The 22,362-nt window shown below is 54.3% G+C and overlaps 1 protein-coding gene across 1 annotated transcript; it reads right to left on the bottom strand.

Annotated features, from left to right (window-relative positions):
* Positions 1–2,165: 2,165 nt before the first annotated feature.
* On the bottom strand, positions 2,166–20,501 carry LINGO4 (leucine rich repeat and Ig domain containing 4). The gene is made up of 3 exons (XM_048828307.2): positions 20,273–20,501; positions 6,825–6,957; positions 2,166–4,939 (listed from the first exon to the last, which is right to left on the bottom strand). Exon 3 carries the CDS (start codon positions 4,925–4,927, stop codon positions 3,116–3,118), a length of 1,812 nt encoding a protein of 603 aa, XP_048684264.1. The 5' UTR covers positions 4,928–4,939; positions 6,825–6,957; positions 20,273–20,501; the 3' UTR covers positions 2,166–3,115.
* Between the last annotated feature and the right edge of the window lie 1,861 nt (positions 20,502–22,362).

The following is a 22,362-nucleotide window of genomic DNA, read 5'->3' as shown; positions in this document are numbered from 1 at the left end:
CACCCAAGCACACAAGTGACAGAATTCTTTTAGGATGCAGTTAGGGCTAAATTCAAACCTCAGCCAAGCTGGTATAAAATGCAGGGGACAAAATCCCCCAGGGGGCCCCGGCCAGGCTCCAACTTCTCCAAGGAGGTAGCGGAAAACTGCAGTTGAGGAAAAATGACTCGGGAGATGCACGCGTTTCACAAGCTGGGCCGACGGCCAGGAGCAGCGTGATGGACCAAGCCCGTGGCTTGTAGCTGGGCTACCAGGAGGAGAAAGGGACCGTGTGCATACAGCACCTATTGCCGGGGCCGGGGGAACTACGGGGCTCCTTCAGGACCCACATTGCTAATGCAAAGCACTGGGCTAATCGTAGGCAGGAGGGATGAAACCTGGGCTGTCTGCTAAAATTGACCCCTTTAGCGCAAGTCCAGGAACTGACTCATCAACCTCGCTGTGTGACCAATGCCGCCCCTCGAGGGACCCTGAACGCCACCCCTGAGCGAGCGTGGCTCCCAGCGTCATGCCCGGTAACTTGTCACAAAAATATCGTCCATGCCCGAAATTTCTTTGCCCCCTGGATTCCCGGAGCGGTTTCGGTTTACTGCACCAAGGAGGGAAAGCGATTTGGAAGGGAGAGACGGACCATAAACATCCCCGGCTCGGATTGTGCCAGGGGGCCTGGAGATCTGCCATTGCAACGCAGGTGCTGTTTGCCCAAGGAGGGATGCTCTTGACCCGGCGGCGCAGCCCCGCAGAGAACGCGGTCATATGTGGGGCTCTAGGGCAAAGCGGCCATCGTGTAGCAGAGACGCCGGTGCTTTAGCTGCTACGAGCCAATATCTTTGGAAATGATTCCAACAAAACCCAGGGCAAAGGAATGAAAGTTCAATTCCTGCATCTTCGTGTCATCTCTGGTTCCCTAGGCTGTGAGGCCAGGTCTGGAGTTACAGGGAGGCCACCCGGCAAAGTTGGTGGGGAATATAAATTATTCCCTGGCCCATGTGTCTTGGGGAGGGTTGTCCAGTGCAGGGGTTCTCAGGACAATTTTTTTGGTGGCCTCAGAGTGTGGCCACCAACTCTTGCTGGTGGCCGCCCCCACACTTTCCCCTAAAATAAGCTTTAGCAAGAACAAATAAATACGCACATATACATGGCCAACTTGTCGTAATTTATTTGGTGCTAGCTAGTAAGTCTGATGTGAAAAGTGATATTAACTAACATACAAGTATCACTTTTCATAGCAGACTTACTCAGCCCTGGAGGGGGGGTCAGGGAAGGCAGGAGCCCGAAGCCCGGCAGCTGGAGCCTGGACCCTGCCACTGCACAGCCAGAGCCGGGGCCCCCGGGCAGAGTCTGCTGCCCCGCCACCCCATTGCTGTAGCCCAAAGTTTAAGCCCCAGTGCCCCTGGGAAGGTGGGAAATTCACTGGCTGCCTTCTCCTCCAGCATTGTACCCCAGGTGTCTCCAGAGGAGGGCAGGGTCCAACCCCTGCTGGCGGCCCCAGCAATCAACACCAAGGCAGTGCATCCGGGAGCAACAGGGAGTCGGAGGGGCTGCTAGATTCCTCCCCCAAGTCACAGCCCAGGAGGCCGTGGCCGCAAGACAAGACCCTGGTGGCCGCATGCAGCCATGGTGGCCACATTTGAGAAACAGACTCTAGTGTTTAGAGCAGAGATGCACGTCAGAATTCCTGGAGGTCTAGTCTATTCCCAGCTCCACTGTGTGATCTCAAGGCAAATCATGTCCCCGCTCAGTGCCTCAGTTTCCCCAAATAGGTGTTAATACTATAGCTTGTGAGCCCTCTAGTGGCACTCACAGTGTACTACGTTCTGAGAAGCTTTCAGAAACCAGCCAGAGCCACCTGCTCTGTGTAACTAGGCCTGGCACATTCCTGTATAGTGACTGAGTGTGGTTATTTAGGCCCCAGCTCTGCCTGGGTAGCTTGTTCATAGTGTTGTAGTATAAAGAGCAAAGGACACAACGCCGCCCTGCTCTGTGCCTCAGTTTCCCCATCTGTAGCATGGGGATTGTGCTATTTACCTTTATCAACGGGTTGTCATGAGGTGTAACCCCGTAATGACTGTGATGGGCTTTGAGCTCTTTGGCTCATGGTTGCTATAGAAGTGCGGAGTGTTATGTATTGCTCTCGACGATCTGGTTAAGCATTAGACAAGACTTTCAACCACAGTGGTTTTAATAGATTGCATTTAGCAGCACGCTTGGTTTTTGCCTGACATGAATAATTCACTGCAGATTGAGAGGTTGTAAAAGGGTCGCGGGAAGAGGGGAAAGATGAACATTTTGTCTCCCTTCTGGGAGCCCATTAAGGATCTGGGTGATTTCAGGGACAAAGATGACTCCAGGCCTGGCAAAGACACTTCCAATTATTAACCCTCCCCAGTTTACCCCCATCATTTTATAGCAGAACTGCCAAAACCCCTGATAAATTGCCCCACTCGGACAGTTATATTATTTTCTGCCATGTTGTGAGAGCTGTTCCACTCCAGGGGAAGGAGCCATGATTTTACAATGTCCCACAAGATCCTTCCTCCTTTATCTCACTGCTTTAGGACACATCCTCTCTCCACAGCTCTGGGACATTTATGTTTTCCCCCCATGCTTCCCAGCCAACACACCTCAAACCTGACCACTTCCTGGAGTAAGGACCATGGCTCATCCAGTTATTGAGATGTGACAGCTGCCCCCTGGGAACTTCACCACGCCCCACTAACCTCATTCCCCAGAGGTCCCCACCTCTCCAGCCCCTGCCAACCTAGGCGGGGTTAGAACCAGTGACCTAGAGATGAAAGGCTTCATAGTCCAGGCCCAACTCCCCACGCCACCAAGTCCATAGTCTCTAGCTTCTGCCTTAACATGTTATCTTTACACCAAACCTGCACCAGTATCATTGCCAGGTCCCTGAGAGTCGGCCAAAAAGGTCAACTATAAACGATCTCTGCTTCATGCTGACCACAAGACTCCCCGGCCCCCCGCGCTGCTGCACAGGTGGAGCGGGGTGCTGGCATCGGCAGCTCACAAAGATGAACCACTTTTGTAAGTTCTCTGCATTTTTCGTTCCCAGGTTTACAAAGCTATGGGGGCCTGAGGTGAGAAAATGGCCCCCCCATCACATGAGTTTCATGGCAAACTTGCCTCCGCCACTGCTGCGCGGCTTGTTCCAGGCCGCATGGGGATAATGAGGGACGAACTCGAAGGTGGCGTGATGCTTGACCTTCCCTTTGCTCTTGCTCCAGAAGAAGATGAAGACGAAGCAGACGGTGACCGAGCTGAGGAATGGCAGGATGCCCATGGCCAAGACTCCCACCAGCGTGCCCACGTCGATGAGGGATGTCTGGAAGGCCTCCGAGCGGTTGGAGAACAGGAAGGAGTCGTTGCCCAACTGGGAGGAGGGCTTGCTCACGAGAAGGTGCGCCAGCAAAGTGTCGTTCCCTGCTACGTTGCTGGCAACGCAGTGGTAGGTGCCGCTGTCCTGGGCTAGGGCATAGTCAACCTCCAAGGTGCCATCTGCAAAGACCCTCATCCGCCCCTTGTGGTTGGAGTCCAGGCGGATGTTATGAGGCGACACCCAGTAGACGGTTGGATGTGGATCCCCTTCACCCTTGCAGCTCAAGGTTGCTTTTCCCCCCTCTTCCACACTCACCTGCTGAGGGGTCTTGTCTGGGATCTTAGACTTCCTGCAGGTGAAGTGACTGGGCAGGAGGACGTCGGAGAAGTCCTTGAAGACTTTCCCTTTGACCGTTGTGGGGCTCGCGCAGGCGGGCTGCTGCCCTCCGAAGTTAAGCCTGCGTCGCCTTCGGATAATCCATAGGAGCCGGCAGTCACAGGCCAGGGGGTTCCTGTCTAACCGCAGGATTTCCAGGTTCCCCACCGAGTGGAAGACCCCTTCTTCCAAGGTCCTCAGGGCGTTACCAGAGACATTGAGCAGCCGGAAGTAGTTGAGTCCTTGGAAGGCACTGGTGGCGATGGTGGCCAGCTTGCCTCCGGAGAGGTGGAATTCCTGAAGGCGCGAAAGGTCACTCAGCCTCTTCCCATGGATCACCGAGATGGGGTTGTGGGAAAGATCCAGGTACCGGAGATAAACCAAATGCCTGAACGCCTCGTAAGGAATGGAGCTGAGGTTACACTTGGTGATGGACAAGGAGGTCAAGTTCAGTCCCGAGAGGCTGCGGGGCTCCAGCGTCGCCAGGAAAGGCCAGCGGTCGATCTCCAGCACGTTCAAACGGTGCAGCCTCCGGAAGGAGTAGTTGTGGAGGACACTGATGTTGAGCACCTTGAACCGGAGCTCCACCAGGTGGGGAAGCTGGGAGAGGGCGAGCTGGGGCACGCCCGTCAAGTTGCACTTCTCCAGGGTGAGCTGCTGCAGACGGAGGAGCCCGCTGAAGGCTTCCGGTGAGATGAAGACCAGGTGGTTGTCCCCGGCCTCCAGCTTCCTAAGGTTGAATAGGTCTTTGAAGGAGTGGTCCAGGAAGATGACGATCTTATTCTCGCTGATGTCAAGGATGGTGAGGTTAGGGAGGCCGGTGAAGATTCCAGGCGGGACGATTTTCAGCTGGTTACTCTTCAGCCGCAGGGTCATCAGCTTCTGCAGGCTGTTAAAGGCTCCAGGCTCGATGTTGGAGATGATGTTCTCGCTCAGGTCCAGCTCCTTCAAGGGCTGCAGGCGGGAGAACATGCCCTGGTGCAAGGTCCTGATCCGGTTCTTGCTCAGGTCCAGGAGCTCAGACTCCGGGGGGATCCCGCCCGGCACAGTGGTCAGGCGCCGGCGATTGCAGAAGACAGACCTGTCCTGGGAGGAGCAGTGGCACCTGGAAGGGCAGCTCCAGCTGGATCCCGTCAGGAGGGCCTCCAGGGCAAGGAAGAACAGGGGATGCCAACAAGCCCAAGAGAAGGGAGAGTCTAGGAAAGGCCCAGCCACCATCTTACCTGCTTTCTGCAAAACAAGAACATCCCATAGTTAGAGAACCAAAGCAGATCTACACCTAGACAGCAGCTGGCCACGGGTGCCTTGGGAGAGCCATGCAGCAGGCCCATCTATCTAAGAGCCAGACAGCACAGCATCTTGAACCTAACACTGGTGCAGGGCTGGCTCTTTGTTTTTTCGCCATCACCATGGCGTCTGGCCAGGGCTATCTCCCAAGGACCAAATCTGGGCCCCAATTTGCCTCCTGACGTGGTAGCAGGAGAGGGTCGGCGTTTGACTCTCTCTCCCTGCAAGGATACTCCTAAACTCACAATTCCTCCACAGCACCTGATACGCTTGCAATCCGTTGACCTCAGAAACACTTGAAGGAGGAGAGTCCCCCGTGGGCCCAGGAGGAGAAAGGGACTTGTCGAAGGTCACGCAGCACATCAGTGGCAGAGCCGGGACTAGAACCCAGGTTCCTGAGTCTCTGTCCGGCCTTCTACCCGCTGGATCGCACCACGGCTGATAAAACCTTTGCCTTCTGGAAAATGTCAGCTAACCCACAGCAGAGATGGCACTATCAATGTGATTTAAATGCCTCTCCATGCTGACATGCACACCCAAGGCTGTATTTTATCCCCCCCCCCGCCATGTTGGCAGTCCCGGTTAGCATTGCAGGTGAAGGACAATGGATCTCGCTCAGCACTGAAATTCAGTGGCCCTGGGATATGATGTATTATTTTTAAAGCAGAGGACGATGCCGGGAACTTTTCCAGCCTCGAATGATTTATTAAAATACAAGTTCCCCTCTAATGAATGCCCAAGGGGTAGAAAACCATGTTCTCCACAGCTGCCGTTTGACAAGTTTGGAAGGCTTCAGAGCATAAATTGCTGCAGCACTGATGGGGGAGGCTACGATTTAGTCCCGGAGGTCGCAGAAGTCATAGAATCCATGACTTCCAGAGACCTCCGTGACTTCATCCGGTGGCAGTCAGGAGCTGCAGGGTCCCCGCTGCCCGTGGTGGCAGGGAGTTGCGGGGTACCCCACTGCCCCAGGTGGCGGGGGCCCATCGGAGCTCCGAGCCACAGCAGATGCCTTTCAGCCGTATCAGTCTGATCCCAGGGAGGGAGCTGTCCCCAGGGACAGGTGATCCAGCTTCTTTCATTTTTGGCCAAGGCTACATGGGATCTTGTCAGGCAAGTGAGTGACCTGAGACTGAATCCCAGCTGGGAGGGCCAGGGAACTGGGCTGGAACGTCTGCCCAAGCTGGAAGTTACCCCTGCTGCTGCCGTGGAGACGTCCCCAGGGACTAGAGCCGTTGCGAGCCTGTGCCTGGATCTGGCGGGAATGAAAAACCGGGCACTTGCTTTTCCCAGACGGGCAGGGAAATCCCTGCCCCTCGCTCGGACGTGGCCCTCGACCAGGGGCACTGCAGCTCCTGGAGGAATGCAGAAATAGCCTCCCTCGGACCAGTGCCCCATCTAGTGTCTGCCACAGGGCAGTGCAACAAACCCTGTAGTGCCGGGATAACTGCCCCTGCCCCTTCCCCAACAAAGGGTTGGCCTTAAGCCCTGAACAAGGGGTTTCTATTCACAGCATTGAGAGGGATGCTCTGTCTCAGCGCACACACCCCATTCCCATGGCAGGGGGTTTGGCTGCTGGGCGCGGCAAAGGGTTTCCTCCAGCGGGTAGCTGGCTTTCTCCCAGCCCTTCACAGCAAGGTTAGGTGCCACCTGGCAGCTGTGCAAGAGTGCAGACTTGAACCCAGGTCTCTCCCATGCCAGCCCAGTGCGTCAGACACACGCCCCTGCCACGTTGCATGCGATTTCCCAGAGATGGGCAGCTTTTGTCATTTAATTCCAGCCCGCCTTTCCAGCCACCATCCGGTGTGCTCCGGGAAGACACACTTACCTTTAATCATGACCCTGGCGGGGTGTCTGTGCGCACGGCCAGTTCAGATCGCAGCAAAGAGATTCCGGTTTGACTCCCCCGTTTCCCCAGGGCTCCCGCTGGCCACGCTGTCCTTCTTGCAGGTCATGGCCCACTGGGGAGAGAGAATCAAAATGGTCGGTGACTCGTCACCCCACTGATGGAGACGCCCGTCAGTAAGAACTATCTGCAAGGGAACTGGCTGGTTCTGTAGGACGGGGGCAAAGATACACTCAGGCCACTGTGAGTGTTTGCCCTGGGAGGCTGAGCCCCTGGAAACAAAGCGGGCAGGGATCTGATGCTGCAGCCTTAAAAACCCCAGGCTTTAAGGGCTTCTACCATAGCCGCAAGCAGGAGGGTGCATTGAAGAAACACAGCTACTACAGAGGCAGCATGGTCCAGTGGTTAAAGCCCAAGCCTAGGCCTGTGGAGACGTGGGTTCATCTCCCTGCTCTGCCACCGACTGCCTGTGTGACCTTGCACAAGTCACTTAGCCTCCGTGCCCCCCTCTGTACATGGGGATAACAGTACGACCTAGCTCTTCTCCCCTAGATCGCCAAGTGTGTTACAAAGGAGGTCAGTATCATTATCCCCATTGTACCGATGGGGAAACCGAGGCACAGAGAGGTTAAGGGACTTGCCCACGGTCCCCCAGTGGCAGAGCTGAGACTCTGGCAGAGCAGGTCTCCTGAGTCCCAGTCCAGTGCTCTATCCCCTGAAACACCCTGTCTTCCCCTGTGATCAGAGAACCCAACTGAAATCTAGACCCCATTGTGCCAGGCGCTGCATTGCCACAGGGAGGGACAGTCCCTGCCCCTGGCACTTGCTGTCCGAACAGACAAGACAGGCCAAGAGTGAAGGAAATGGGGGGACTGTAAGAAAACAAAAAGTTGAGGTCCAGAGAGACTAAATGACATGTCCAAGGTCACACCTGGGATCTGTAGCGGAGCTGGGAAGGCAACTCAAATCTCTTGGCTGGTCGCTCGGTGGGTTAGACACAAGACGCTGATTTCGCTCTAATGCCAGGTCATGGTGCCTAGTGCCCATTCTCTGCCCCATGGTATATTCGCCAGCTGTATCTACCACTGGCCCCCAGGGGATGATTGCCTCCCTAACCCATATCTTCATCTTCCTGGCTATTCAGCTTAAATTTACCTCTCCCTAACTTCATCCCGTTACTCTTCCTCCCCCTGGGCCATCCCAAGCAACTGCCTCCCCCTCTGCCGATACTTCCCAGCCACTTTGCCCTCTGCTAGCACCTTCCACAAAGCACGTTAGAAGTGTACCTAGACCTGCTGACAAGCAGCCTCTTCTGGGGTGAGGTATGGCAGCCTATAACAGCATGCAGCAACAGCCTGACAGGCAGGAGAAGGAGACCGTCTATAGCAGTGGTCCCCAAACTTTTCAGGGTCACGCCCCGCCCCTTACCTCTATCCAGCCTCCCCTCACCCCCTGAAGCCAGGGCTGGGAGCAGGGCCCCAGCTCTGGGGGGAGGGGAATGCAGACAGGGGGAAGGGGGCCGAGGCTGAGGCCTCAACTGGGGGTGAGACTGGGAGCGGGAGCAGGGCCAGGGCCGAGAACGGAGCAGCAGCTGGGCCGCAGTCGGGGGTGGATATGGGCATGGGCTGGGAGCCGCGGCTTGTGAGCAGGGCCGGAGAAGAGCTGGGAGCAGAGCAGGGCTGGGTGGTGCTCCCTCCCCACCTCCCATGGGGCTGGGGCTGGCCTGGATCCTGCCATGCCCCCCCACGAACATTCCTCCGCTCCGTGCCCCCCTAGGGGAGCGCGCCCCACATTTGGGAACCTCTGCTTTCTAGGCAGGGCACTATTATTCAGGCTGGAAGCTAGATTTTAGCGCTCCTTGTCTAACAGTGGCCAGGGCAATGCGGAGACGGTTGTTACGTGCCCACGCTTGTACAAGCCCTGAGAGATAGTCGCATCTCCAACCCAGAGGCCTGGCTGGCTTCCTCCTAGCCTGCCGGCTGGCAATTCTCTGTTTGCAAAGGCCGGGACGCTGTGGCTCTCAAGTCAGGCCAAGGAAAGCAATCTCCTTTGAGTGTCCCTGTGGCATCTTGCCAGCACATGCATTAAAACGCAGCCATCAAAGCAAGGGATGATTGAAAAGGGGGAGAACATTCATCATAGAGGTGGGGGGGAGGCTTGGAAGGGGTGGGAGGACAAGAATTCATTGGAATGGGAGCTGTTGCCTTTCCCTACTCGACTAGGATGTCATTGGTGAAATGAGGTCTGGCACGCATGGCGCTTCCTAATGTTGTCTTTCTTTACCGGCTAGAGGACAGAGACAGATCCTGACCTCCGTGACGCTGGTGTAAACTCAGCGTCACTCCAGCAGGGCTACTCCGGGTAGATCCTGGCACACCAGAGGAGCAGGACTGGGCTGTAGGTATAATTGAAAGGTGTCAGTTTTGTCCCCTGTTTTCAGAGAGGAACAAGGACTGCAAATCCCCTGTACAGCTCGGCTGGAGTTTAGCATCTCTCCACAAGATGTTCTCAGAGAGCAGAGGTGGCCTCCTTTTAAAAAACACTATGTTCAGTTCTCTTAGATTCCCAGGGCTCAATAATCTTCTACCAATACAATTTCCATGTACAGAATCCCCTTTGCAATGGGAGCTGAGTTCCACTCAATGCTGGTGAAGTCTTCCAGCCATGGAGCAATGACAATGCCCTCGAACTGCAGCTGCTGGAAGAGAAAGGGCATCTCTCCTGATGTCGTGGCCAAATGCTCGCCCATTCTGTCTGCTGAGAACGCTGGCGGGGGCTTTACTCCGATCTAGTCTCAGTCTCTTTCCAATCCTCACTTGTTGTGGTGTCAAGTTGAGTTTAGATTGTACAGACGGTAGGAACGGGACAGTGTCTCTCCTTGCTTTTAGGATAAAGAAATATATATGACAAATAAAATATGTTGCATTGTTGTGTGCTGCCGTGTTCCACCCCAGAACAGACTGCATTTTGGTGCCAGGCAAAGGGCATTTTTATTCTTGGACAAAACTTCCGGAGACTTAGAATCATAGAATATAAGGGTTGGAAGGGACCCCAGAAGGTCATCTAGTCCAACCCCCTGCTCGAAGCAGGACCAATTCCCAGTTAAATCATCCCAGCCAGGGCTTTGTCAAGCCTGACCTTAAAAACCTCTAAGGAAGGAGATTCTACCACCTCCCTAGGTAACACATTCCAGTGTTTCACCACCCTCTTAGTGAAAAAGTTTTTCCTAATAGCCAATCTAAACCTCCCCCACTGCAGCTTGAGACCATTACTCCTCGTTCTGTCATCTGCTACCATTGAGAACAGTCTAGAGCCATCCTCTTTGGAACCCCCTTTCAGGTAGTTGAAAGCAGCTATCAAATCCCCCCTCATTCTTCTCTTCTGCAGGCTAAACAATCCCAGCTCCCTCAGCCTCTCCTCATAAGTCATGTGTTCCAGACCCCTAATCATTTTTGTTGCCCTTCGCTGGACTCTCTCCAATTTATCCACATCCTTCTTGAAGTGTGGGGCCCAAAACTGGACACAGTACTCCAGATGAGGCCTCACCAATGTCGAATAGAGGAGAACGATCACGTCCCTCGATCTGCTCGCTATGCCCCTACTTGAATGGTAGAATTGCCTAAGTAAGGACTGCAGGATTTGGTCATCGTTTGCAAAGCTCTTTTGGATCCTTCAGGGCGAAAGAAACCCTGGGGAATTATTATCCCTTACGGCAGCTAACTGCAGTGGCGCAGAGGAAACGGGTGATGGAGCAACAGGAGGGGGTGAAGGCTAAGTGAGAGAGATCCTGCATCTTTTCTTAGCAATTAACTCCCAAGGTACGACAAACCCACCCAACCCTGGGGGAATGACGCTTAAGCTACACCTGGCCTACACAGCGCATGCCCACATAGCTTCCCAGTGTATAAATGCAGCGTGCACGGACAGAGGGAGCTTTTCTGCCGACGTAGGAACACTACCTCCCCGAACGACATTAACTAGGCCGCCCGAAGCCGTTTTCTGTGGGTGTAGTTGTGTCTACACCGGCACAGCGTGTCACCAAAGCAGGTGACTATTTCACATCCCTGCCCGACACACCTATGCTGCTGTAAGTCTAAGTGTAGACCAGAACGGACGGGATTTTCCAGTCGAAACCCCCCCCAAGAGAAGCCGTCAATTTCTCGCCTACTTGTTTTGCCACACGGAAGGCCAGTGCTGACGGGTTGAGAACAACCGCTGCAAACACGATCTGGCCCCGGGATCATTTTGTGCTGGCAACACAGGTTTAATTAGTATTTTTTTAAAAGGCCTTTTTCAGTAAAAACGCAGCCCGAGCGTCCAAGCTCAGAGCTGCCAACTCCTAAGTAGCCCCAGGAGGCAGATGGATGGTGATTAGATTCAGAGATCTGAGCAGAGGGAGCTTTCATCAGGCTAATGCAGGTGTGTTGGCCAAAGAGAAAAGGGGGTGAGGGGCGGACGGGGGCAGAGACTGCAATGCAAAGGAAGAAATGAGAACTTGGTACTGGCTTAGACCCAGCGGCCCGACTCTGCCCGGGGATTCCGCGACGGGCCCGACTCTGCCCTCCATGAGGCTTTGCACCCATGTCGCTGAGCTGCCTCTTGGGTTGGGAACAGAGAGAATTTGCCCAGCAGTGGGTTTAAGCCGCACTGCCAGTATCGACGCCGGGCTGACGTTCACCTGCCAGGCGGAGCCCAGTCGCTGCTGGTGTTTAAAACCATAAATGAAGGACAGAGAGCTGCTCGCTCTCCATTGACTCAGCGGGCGAGAGCCTGGCTGGTGAGGGGACCCTGCTCCCTTGGCAGCGAGGATGCGGGTTAAACCCCTCGAGGGCTGACAGCCTTCCTGTGCCTCCCCACAATTGCCCTCCGTGTGCCTAGACGCACAGACAAGTTCTCCCCCAATTGGCCAGGGAAGAATCACAGGGCAGCTCCACTCAGAGCAGCACAAAGCACCATGGGACGCGCCCCCAGAAGTCCCCAGGGGAACGCAGCACCGGTGAGGACACAGTAACCTGGGCAGGGCTTTGCCATGCGGCTGCTCACGCCTGGGCTGGGCTAACCCAGGTGCTCAGACCCAGGGTAACACTGCAGGGATCTATGGTGAACCTCTGTTTGCCTTACCCAGGCAAGGAGCTTTCTTCAAGGGGAGGGTGGAATTCATCTCTGTGACGAAGGCCCTGCAATGCTGTGGTCCTATTTGCGGGTTTCGGCATGTCCGGAGTGGTGCTCCACCTTGGATTTCATCTTGAGTAACGAGAGCTCTGCAAAGACCTCCTGCGCTCTGAATCAATCCAGGCAACCTTTAGCTTTCACGGATCTTATCCAGCGCTCAGGAACGGCTGGCACGCACCCATTCACCCTCCCACCACCGCTCTGAGCCCACAGCCTTGTTCTCCAGAGTCTCCACTTTCATTTTTTAAGAGTTCAGGCACGACTGGGAAGAAACGCTTTGTTCGCTTTTTTGGAGGTTCACCAATGGTCTGCGGGGAACTTGGGACAATCTCTCGGCGAGGTCTGAATTGCCCCGGTCACCTTGGGGAGGAGCAAACTGTGATGCCCAGTGATGAGAATTTAAGCATCAGCCCAGTCAGCCCTTCCATTCCTGGCGTGAGAGCAGGGCGAGGGACATAGATCGGGACCATCTAGTGTGCGCGGCATCTCGTTTTGTGCCCCAAGTGGGTAAGGTGCAGGAGGGGCCACCACTTATTTCCCCCCCCCAACATGGGAGGAGCTGAGCCCAAGGAGACACTGTCAAGCCCCACCAAGCATGAGCCAAGCCCAGCCTGGTCGGTGGCAACACAAGCATATTTTGAATATCTGCATAGATTCTGTTATGAGTGGGGTCTCATTTTGGTGACTTGTGTGGGTGGAGCTTATTTAGTGGGTGGAGCCTGGAAAGAGTACCACCCCCACCCACCTGATTTTACATAGCAGCTCCAGTCATCTAATACAACTCCTGATTGTTGCCTAGTAGAAAGATACCCCCTCCCTATCAAATAACTACTCCCTGTCTGATCTAGGCTGAGCAGATGTCCCGATGTTATCAAAACTGTCCCGATTATTAGGGGCTTTGCCTTATATAGGACCTTATTACCCCCTCCCCCACTTTATTCCCTCCCCCCGGTCCTGATCTTTCCGACTTGCTATCTGACGACCCGAGTCTGATCCCACGAGTCTGATCCCACGTACGCTGAGCTTTGCCTGGGGGCAGCCATTCCTTAGAAGTTCTGGGGATTTATGAATATGGCCCCAACCCATAATTCTCTGAATAACCCCGTTAACCCCTTGATGAGCACTATACTACAATACCAGAGAAGCTGATAGATGGACATGTTGGGGTGTCACGGAGTCCCCGGGTTATGCTCTGGAACTGCTCCCTATGAAACCAGTCAGGACTATGGGGAAGTCTCCTTTCTGTGAGCAGACTGTCTTCAGGACACACAGCTCACACAACTTCCACCTTCCTGGGTCTGACCTCGGAGCATTCAGCATCCTCTGCCCCTCCGTGCGCTTCCCACAGCGAGTCCGCCCAGGCGGGCTCCTGTGGAAGCCAGCGGGTCCTGCCCCCCAGCTCCGCAGTCAGACGTGACTCTCAGCCAGCCAGTAAAACAGAAGGTTTATTAGACGACAGGAACATGGTCTAAAACAGAGCTTGTAGGTGCAGAGAACAGGACCCCTCAGCCGGGTCCATTCTGGGGGGCAGTGAGCCAGACAACCACATCTGCCCTTCACTCCATGTCCCAGCCAGCCCCAAACTGAAACTCCCTCCAGCCCCTCCTCCTCTGGGCTTTGTCCCTTTCCTGGGCCAGGAGGTCACCTGATTCCTTTGTTCTCTAACCCTTTAGCTCTCACCTGGCAGGGGGAAGGGCCCAGGCCATCAGTTGCCAGGAAACAGGGTATTGGGCATTCTCTGTGTCCAGACCCCTGCACATACCTGCCCTCTAGGGCTCTGCAAGGATCATAAACCCTTATCCCACCACCTAAATACTTAAGAACTGCATAGGGGAAACTGAGGCACCCCCACACTATTCAGAGGAAACATTAAGAACAGTCCCGCTTCGTCACATGGGGTCCCACTGAAAACCCCACTATTGCCACCCGCAGTGTTCAGAAAGCATGAATCAGGCCCTTAAACAAAATCAAAAGAAAAGGAGGACTTGTGGCATCTTAGAGACTAACCAATTTATTTGAGCATAAGCTTTCGTGATCTACAGCTCACTTCATCGGATGCATACTGTGGAAAGAGTGGCTTAAAAAGCACGAGTTGTTTTTGGCTTTTTTTTAATAAATGTTGAATGCTTTTGATTTGCGGTCTGCTTCGTGGGCCTTTTGGGGGCAGGTGTTCAAGCTTTTCTCCCTAGTCAGGGGGCTGGAAACTTGCTTTTCAAAAAAGTTTAAATAAAAGCTCCCAAAAAGCACAGCTCCAGGAGCTGGGGCTATCAAACCTCAGAACATTGTGCAACTCATGGCATGTGCCACGTACACTCCCCTTGTGGCCAGATGAGGTACTGCACGTTATTCCTGCCATCTGGGTCATCAATACGTAAAGGATCCAGGCAAGGGGAAGCCAAAACAAACTAACAAAATAAGAGCAGGAGGACTTGTGGCACCTTAGAGACTAACCAATTTATTTGAGCATGAGCTTTCGTGAGCGACAGCTCACTTCATCAGATACGTTTTCCACTGAATGCATCCGATGAAGTGAGCTGTCGCTCACGAAAGCTTGTGCTCAGATAAATTGGTTAGTCTCTAAGGTGCCACAAGTCCTCCTTTTCTTTTTGCGGATACAGACTAACACGGCTGCTACTCTGAAACCTAACAAAATAAGTACGTCCCCTTTAGGATCTCGGGGCAGGGCCTTAGCTCAGGATTCTGGTGCAGAGCTCCCAAGCTTAAAGTCCACAAAGTCTCTGTGTCTGGTCTGAGCCAGAGCCCAGCCACTGAAGTCAGCGCGGGTTCCACAGTCCTCTCTCTTGTTCAGCTGCTTGTTCATATAGCCCAGTCCAGCCTGTTTTGGCTCCAAGCCACAGCCTGTATCTTAAAAGGGCAGATCATAGAATCATAGAATATCAGGGTTGGAAGGGACCTCAGGAGGTCATCTACTCCAACCCCCTGCTCAAAGCAGGACCAATCCCCAATTTTTGCCCCAGATCCCTAAATGGCCCCCTCAGGGATTGAACTTGAACTCTGGGGGGAGGGATAGCTCAGTGGTTTGAGCTTTGGCCTACTAAACCCAGGGTTGTGAGATCAATCCTTGAGGGGGCCATTTAGGGATCTGGGGCAAAAACGGGGATTGGTCCTGCTTTGAGCAAGGGCTTGGACTAGATGACCTCTAGAGGTCCCTTCCAACCCTGATATTCTATGAACTCACAACCCTGGGTTTAGCAGGCCAATGCTCAAACCAGTGAGCTATCCCTCCCCCCTTCACATGGGGGTGTTTTCCGGAGGAGCCAGAAGGTACGGCCTACCCCAGTTAACTAGTTTTTTGTCACTAGGGGTATTTGAATGGGAAAATAAGCAAGAAGCTGGGGAAGGGTCAGTCCTGCTCAGGTATCAATTCAGGGTGATTCCCATCAAGTCAGTGGCGTTCCTACAGCTTTACTCCCTCTCCACCGACAGTCCCACGCAACACATTCACTCAGAAACAGGAGTGACTGTTTAATGATGGAATTAGTCAATTAATTAGATACGCTCAAATTAATTAGAATTAATAACGGAACGAGGCTAGAGTCAGGATCTGAACTCTGTATCCCAGACTCTCCCACTCCTCACTCAATCACCTCGTTAACATCCAAGGGTCTGATCTTACAGCTGGGGATCCTCAGACCCTCACAGATCCCCCTGCACAGTGGGTCTCATTCACCCCGTTTTGCAGACAGGGCACATTTCAACCCATTAAGAACGACTCACCATTGTTTGAAGAGCAAAGCTGGGGAAAAGAACCCAGGAATCCTGACCCTACAACCTTGCCTCCCTCATTAAAATACCATAAGATACATTATGTCATTGGAAGACCGCTCAACAGCTCGCCTGTTTCTATATCACTTATAATTAGCACCTCTCGGACAGTCACTAAGTTGCCAATAGTGACTTCACAAGTTCTGGAAGGTTATTAATGTTCTTTCATTTCCCAGAACTTCGGCCACCCCTCAAATACCCGCCTCCGCCTCACACAAGAGGATCTGACGCACTGCGTCCATGCCAGCAGCTCCCCTGGGCTGTACGATCCTCCTGCCATAACACAACTGTTGTCTGAATGGTCGGTCCGGCCGTGGGGTTGGAAAGCCGCCCCCTGCCGGCTGGCCTTTCGAATCTGGCCAATCGGCCACCCAGGGGTGGCCGGTGCGATGTGAATGAGGCTCACTGGAGTATCCAAATGCCTCGCCGCCTTTGCTGTATTTATCCTCATGCACCCCTGTGAGGTCGGGCGGTGCTGTTATCCCCATTGTACAGATGGGGAAACTGAGGCACAGAGCACAGACGGGCCAGATACACAAAGGGATTTAGGCATCACCGACATGCTCCTCACTGTGGCTTAACGCCATACGTGCCTGTAGACTATCTGACTGGTGCGCCCCCTCGTGGCTGGGCTTAGCATAGCAGCGCTGTCCTCTCGAGCACCCCCTGGCAATGGCTGCTCCAGCTCTGCAGAGGTCCCATCTGGTGACTCGGCCCGCCGGCCAGGTCACGGTTTGGTGACACCCCTTTTGGGGGACCAGGAAGCCCAAGAGAAAGATGCAACAACCTGAGGTCTGCTCCTCAGTCCCATGGGCCTCACAGCCCTTCCCTCTGGGTTTTCCGCCGTCCTTATCCCCTGCTCACAGGCCTCACGCCACCTTCCCCAGCGGCTGGTAGGGGAAGCCCAGCCCAGGCTCTATACTGGGTTCCAGACCAGGGACCCTATAACCGGCAGCTGATGTCTGCCCCGTCAGACCCCCTGCTCCTGCCTCCCTGCCGTAGCCTGTCAACTGGCCTCTCCCACAGCCTCTCTAGGTTCACCCTTCTCTCCGGGCCAGAACCCACAGGGCTCCCTCCGGGAACCCCCGAAGTACAAACTTAACCCAGCTACTGCCCTCCTGGGGCTTGACCTTCCACCTGACCCTCAATCAAGCCCACTGGAAGCCCAGATCCTGGAGGGCCCGGCCAGCTCCCTGGCCAGCCTCTGCACCCTCCAAGGCCGAGAGAGGGATTGTGGAATTCCTTCCCTGCAGCACCTCCTGGTCCCTGCTGCTTCTCCCTCGCTCAGCCCCTTCCCCAGCCTCCAGGTGCAACCAGGGAGCAGAACCGGCCTCTCAGGCCCCCATTAACCCGTTCATTGCTAGAGCGAGGGTCCCCTCTCCCCAAGATTTCTTCAGTCAGGCCTGGGCCAAGCCGAGTCCTGACCCCGCCCCTCAACTAACGAACTGCTCAGCCCCCGGGGTGATTTTCAAACGAGGCGATTCCCCACCTGTCTGCCCTGCGGGGCGCGATCCAGTCGGCGAGCACTGGGCACCCCTCGGCCGAACACAAACCACCGGGTGGGGGGGCGATCAGACAATGACACGTGTCTCTCCCCCCGAGTTGGTGGAAGAACTCAGCTTCAAATCTCTGCTCCGTCTGATTTGGAGCAGGGGCTTGGACCCAGCGTCTCCTACATGCTAAAGGTGTACCCCTAACCACGGGGCTGTTGCGTATTCTCACAGCTCCTCTGCCCCCCATACCTCTGCTTTGCACTGCTTCCTAGCTTATGCAGTTCCCCAGTGCCTGGAGATGCCTTTCCTCGGCGCCTAACTCTCCCCATGCAATGCACGGAGACGGAAGTCCCCTGTGTGAATCTGGCCCGAAGTGACTTGCTCAAGGTCACCCCGGAAGCCTGTAGCAGAGCCAGGAATTGTACCTGGTTCTCCGAAGACCTTAGCTAGCGCCCTAACCACTAATGCATCCTTTTCATCTCCGGGGGGGGGGTCCCAGATCCCAGCAGAAGGAGCCAGCTGGGAAATGACCCCCTGGAACTGGCGACCTGCAGTTTATGACAGTGCACAAGAGGGACGCATTTCTCCCAGAAATCCAGGGACAGCACAGAGCCACCAAGGATTATTGACCGAGACAGGATTGCACATTAGCGACTGCTTTAAATAGCCAACCTTGGCACGACGCTGCATTTACATCATGAAGTTTGATCGGTGCTAATTATAGCCCAAGCGAAGCAAGTTTGCTGCTTTTTATGATGCCGCTCTCCATATGACAGTTCCTGGCTTTGCCTTGAAACCAGCTAACACCTTGTTATTTGCACTCAGCCCTCAACAAGCTGCGGCAGCGCCCGGAGAAACTGGCTGAACTCCTTTAAAGGGCCCCGTGGCCAAAGACTTGTAGCGTTCCCACAGATCTCCGCCCCGTTGAAGATTTCCGGACACTAGTTACCCTCCAGCTGCCCAGATTTTGGTCTCTCTGTGTCCCAATGCTGGGACAAGGGGATGCCTAATGAAATGAAAAGAAGGAAAGATCTTTTCACCCAATGTGCGACAAGCCTGTGGAACTCACTGCCACAGGAAGTGGCTGAAGCCAAGAACTTAGCAAGATACACAGAGGGACTGGACATTTATATGGATAACTAGAAGATCCAGGGTTAGTGTAGTTATTGCTAACAATCCCTTTGGCAGAGATATTACCCCTTGTGCTTCAGAGCTTAAGCCAATCTCTAAGGCACGGCTGATAGCAGCTGGTGCTGGCCAGTGTCAGAGACAGGGCACTGAACTCGATGGCCCTACCCATCCTTACTCACACCTTACTCCATGAATAGTCTGGTTCAAATCAATTGGATGAGGCTTTAGGAGATAATTGGGTTTATTTAACACATCAGAACCAAATATCTTAACTCAATGCACCCTCCTTTCCTTCTGCACAGCTGAATTTGTGGCTGATCAACATGTAAATGCCAGTTATTTTTAAAACCCGCCGAGCCAGCCCCTCAGCTGAGGTACACTGGCAAGTCAGACTACTAGGTGAGTGGAGCCGTGCTGGTTTGCAAAGATTGAGGGTCTATCCCAATGTGGTAGGTTTATCGTCCTCTGGATTAACACTAAAGACTTATATATTCTTCCAGCCGGCAATGACATTTAGCTCAGAAATGTGCATTAGAAATTAGGATATTCACACACGGTCTTAGCTGTGTGCCCTTACAAAAAAGAAAAAGATTGATTAACAAGAGGCTAAAGAAAAATCACCCGGCTTCTCATCCGGAACGGCATTTGACTAAAAGCAGTAGTACATGGAAGTGTTTGTGAAGTCTCTGTGCTATATTGTAGCAGGCAAAACGACCCATTATTTGCAGAGTTGCTGCTAAGCATTTTAACTCAGGTCGAACTTGATAACATCCTTGCCCTGGATATTAAAAACGTATTGAAAAAGTGATCAGTCTGCAAAGCGCCAGACAAAAACATCGACCAAGCCTCCCGGGAGAATTTAGCCAGCATGGAACCAGGCAACTGGAACCAGCGTCTGCTCTCTGTTTTAAGGTAAGCCCTTTTGTGTTGGAAAAGCTGGACCGGAAAGGGCAGAATTGAAAAATCGGGCTGCACGAGTGAAATGAACCAGCTGCATTGAAGGAACAAGATTGCATCGCTTTTCCTCATGGCAAGCTGCCCCATTTCAGGATCTCAATTTCTACAAAATATTGACTCGGCCGGCATCTCTCTCCTAAGCCAATGGAGTTCCACTCACTGATCTTTTTCAGAAGGGACGGCTGTGATCCCCGAGTCTGACATGCCGGTGACAGGTGGGTCCCAGGTCATGGAACAAGCTGGGTTCTGTGTTTTCTAACCCTCTCCATAATTTTCAGTGATGCTGTGACTGATACCAGTCTTTTTGGCTCTGCAAGGGATCTTGCAATGCAACCATCCCTCCTTCCCCCGACCCCTCCGTGCCTCCACCTAGGAGCCAGAGAGACATGCCGGTTGCTTCTGGGAGCCGTGTGGTGCCGGGTAGGGAGCCTGCCATCTCCACGCCAACCGGACTTTTAACAGTCCGGTCAGCGCTACTGACCGGAGCTGCCAGCGTCCCTTTTCGACTGGGCATTCCGGTCAAAAAACGGACACCTAGCAACCCTACTTAGTAGTCCCTTTACCAAGTCTTCCCTGAGATCTGTGGTACTCAGCATCTCGCAGGATCGGGCCATCAGCTCCAAGGACCAATCTCCCCAAAATCTGGGCTTTTCCAGAGAGAAGGACACCCCCGAACCCACCCCCACGCCCTGCCACCACAGGCTTCGCAGCGACATGCTGCTGCCCCCATTCCCAAGGCAAAACCCGACCAGGAGGCGAAAGAACCGTTTTGCAAATCAGTTGCCTTCCTCCCATTGCTAGCAGGGTCAGCTCGGGGCAGCTCAGAACGCAGCGCCTTCAAGCCTCTGTCCATCACAAACCGGTAGCAGAGGGCACCCGGCAGCCTCTTACCTGAAGCATCTGGTGCCTGCAGGAGCGAGGATGCTTCTGGGTTGCATGATGACAGTCGTCAGCGTGTGTCTTATCCCTGCTTTGCTCTGCTGCTGCCTTTCAACCACGTGGCTCTCACTTTTCCCAGGCAATGTGCCACGCCAGGCGAGCTCGCTTGTCTCATGGCTGCTGCCTGCAGGGAAGATTTCTTCATACAGAAGCTCACTCAGACAGAGATCAGCCCCCGCCCCTTCCCCTATATCAATGGAAAGGGTGCCAAAAAACGGAAGGAGGGACAGGGAGGGAGGCTGCAACGGGCCTGCTGCTCTGGGGCTTGCCTGCAGCATGCACAGGGCAGAGAACCCGCCACCCTCATTGACTTCTGTAGGTAAGGTCATCAAGGGTTCACTGGGTTACGCAGAGTATTATGGGTGGGAGGCATGCTCCACACACACACGCTTAGTTCCTGTTTGGTTAGTTGCATAAGGATTCCCCCTGTTCCCCCCCGCAACTCTCTGTTGTGATGCAGTTAAATAAAGCAGCAAGTTCCCAGCCTGCAGTCCTGGGAGTAGACTTTCCCCCCGTCCCCTTTATTTTGCCCTTATTGGTTGGGTTGCCAACTTTCTAATCGCACAAAACCGAACACCCTTGCCCAGCCCCCTGTCCTGCCTCTTCCCTGAGCCCCCACCCCTGCTCACTCCATTCCCCCCTCCCTTGGTTGTTCACTCTCCCCCACCCTCATTTACTCACTCATTTTCAGGGGGCTGGGGCAGAGTGCAGGGGAGGAGGTGAGGGCTCCGGCTGGGGGTGCTGGCTATGGAGTGGGGCTGGGGAGGAGGGGTTTGGGCTGCAGGAGGGGGCTCCGGGCTGGGGCCAAGGGGTTTGGAGTGTGGGAGGGGATTCTGAGCTGGGGCAGGGGTGCAGGAAGGAGTGTAGGGTCCAGGAGGGGACTTAGGGCTGGAGCAGGAGGTTGGGGTACAGGGTGCGGGCTCTGGGAGGGAGTTTGGATATGGGAGGGAGCTCATGGCTGGGGCAGGGGGTTGGGGTGTGGGAGGGGGTGCAGATCTCAGGCAGCTCCCAGAAGCAGCGATGTGTCCCTTCGACTCACGGAAGCATGACCAGGCAGCTCTGCGCACACTGCCCCCGTCCACAGGCACCACCCCTACAGCTCCCATTGGCCAATCGGAGATGCAGAGCCAGCGCTCAGGGTGGGGGCAGCATGCGTGGAGCCCCCTGGCTGTGTCTCCACCTAGGAGCCGGAGAGACATGCCGGTTGCTTCTGGGAGCCGTGTGGTGCCAGATAGGGAGCCTGCCATCTTCGCGCCAACCGGACTTTTAACAGTCCAGTCAGCGGTACTGACCGGAGGTACCAGCGTCCCTTTTCGACTGGGCATTCCGGTCGAAAAACGGACACCTAGCAACCCTACTTAGTAGTCCCTTTACCAAGTCTTCCCGGAGATCTGTGGTACTCAGCATCTCGCAGGATCGGGCCTCAGTGAGCCAGCAATTCTTTTTTAAACCCTAAGACGACCGCTTGTCAGCCAGGGGGATTCCCTTGTAGCAAAAGAGAACGTGACTGTCACCTTTTCCTTGTTCCCACTGCAGCTCTGTTGTTGCTGGCCTGGCATGAAATATCAGCAGTGCCAGGGCTGAGCCCCGACACCTCTGGGCTTGGCAGTTCGTAGCCCCGGCACCTCTGGGTTTGCTGCATCCGTTCTGAATGTAAAAAAAATTGCGTGGGGCCCGGCACCTCTTTCATAGCAAATTAAGCACTGAATCTCAGCGCAGCTAAAGCCTATGAACACTGCACTGACTCATGTTGCAGTTGCCAGGGTACGAAGAGAGGGATTGGAAGGGTCAACATCTACCAGATTGGGTGTCGGTGCCCCATAGAAAGGGTGACGTTAAAAATACGTGACTAACGCAATCATGATTCTGTAGGGCCTTTCAGCCTAGAGGGCTTTCTGCCCAAGAATCACTTCCACGGGAATGCAGCCACCTCGGGGGTGGAACGCAGCCGCTAACAGCACACAGCAACGCTGTGCCAAAGTTCAGGACAGAGCAAGACAAGTGCCTTGGTGTGTATAGCAGCTTCATGCTCTGAATGAGAA

Source organism: Caretta caretta, chromosome 24 (assembly GCF_965140235.1).
Source record: "Caretta caretta isolate rCarCar2 chromosome 24, rCarCar1.hap1, whole genome shotgun sequence".
Lineage (NCBI taxonomy): Eukaryota > Metazoa > Chordata > Testudines > Cheloniidae > Caretta > Caretta caretta.
This window is presented reverse-complemented; position numbering and strand designations above follow the sequence as displayed.

Excerpts from the sequence above, each read along its gene's own strand:
- LINGO4 (XM_048828307.2), bottom strand. The coding sequence starts at position 4,927 with ATGGTGGCTGGGCCTTTCCTAGACTCTCCCTTCTCTTGGGCTTGTTGG.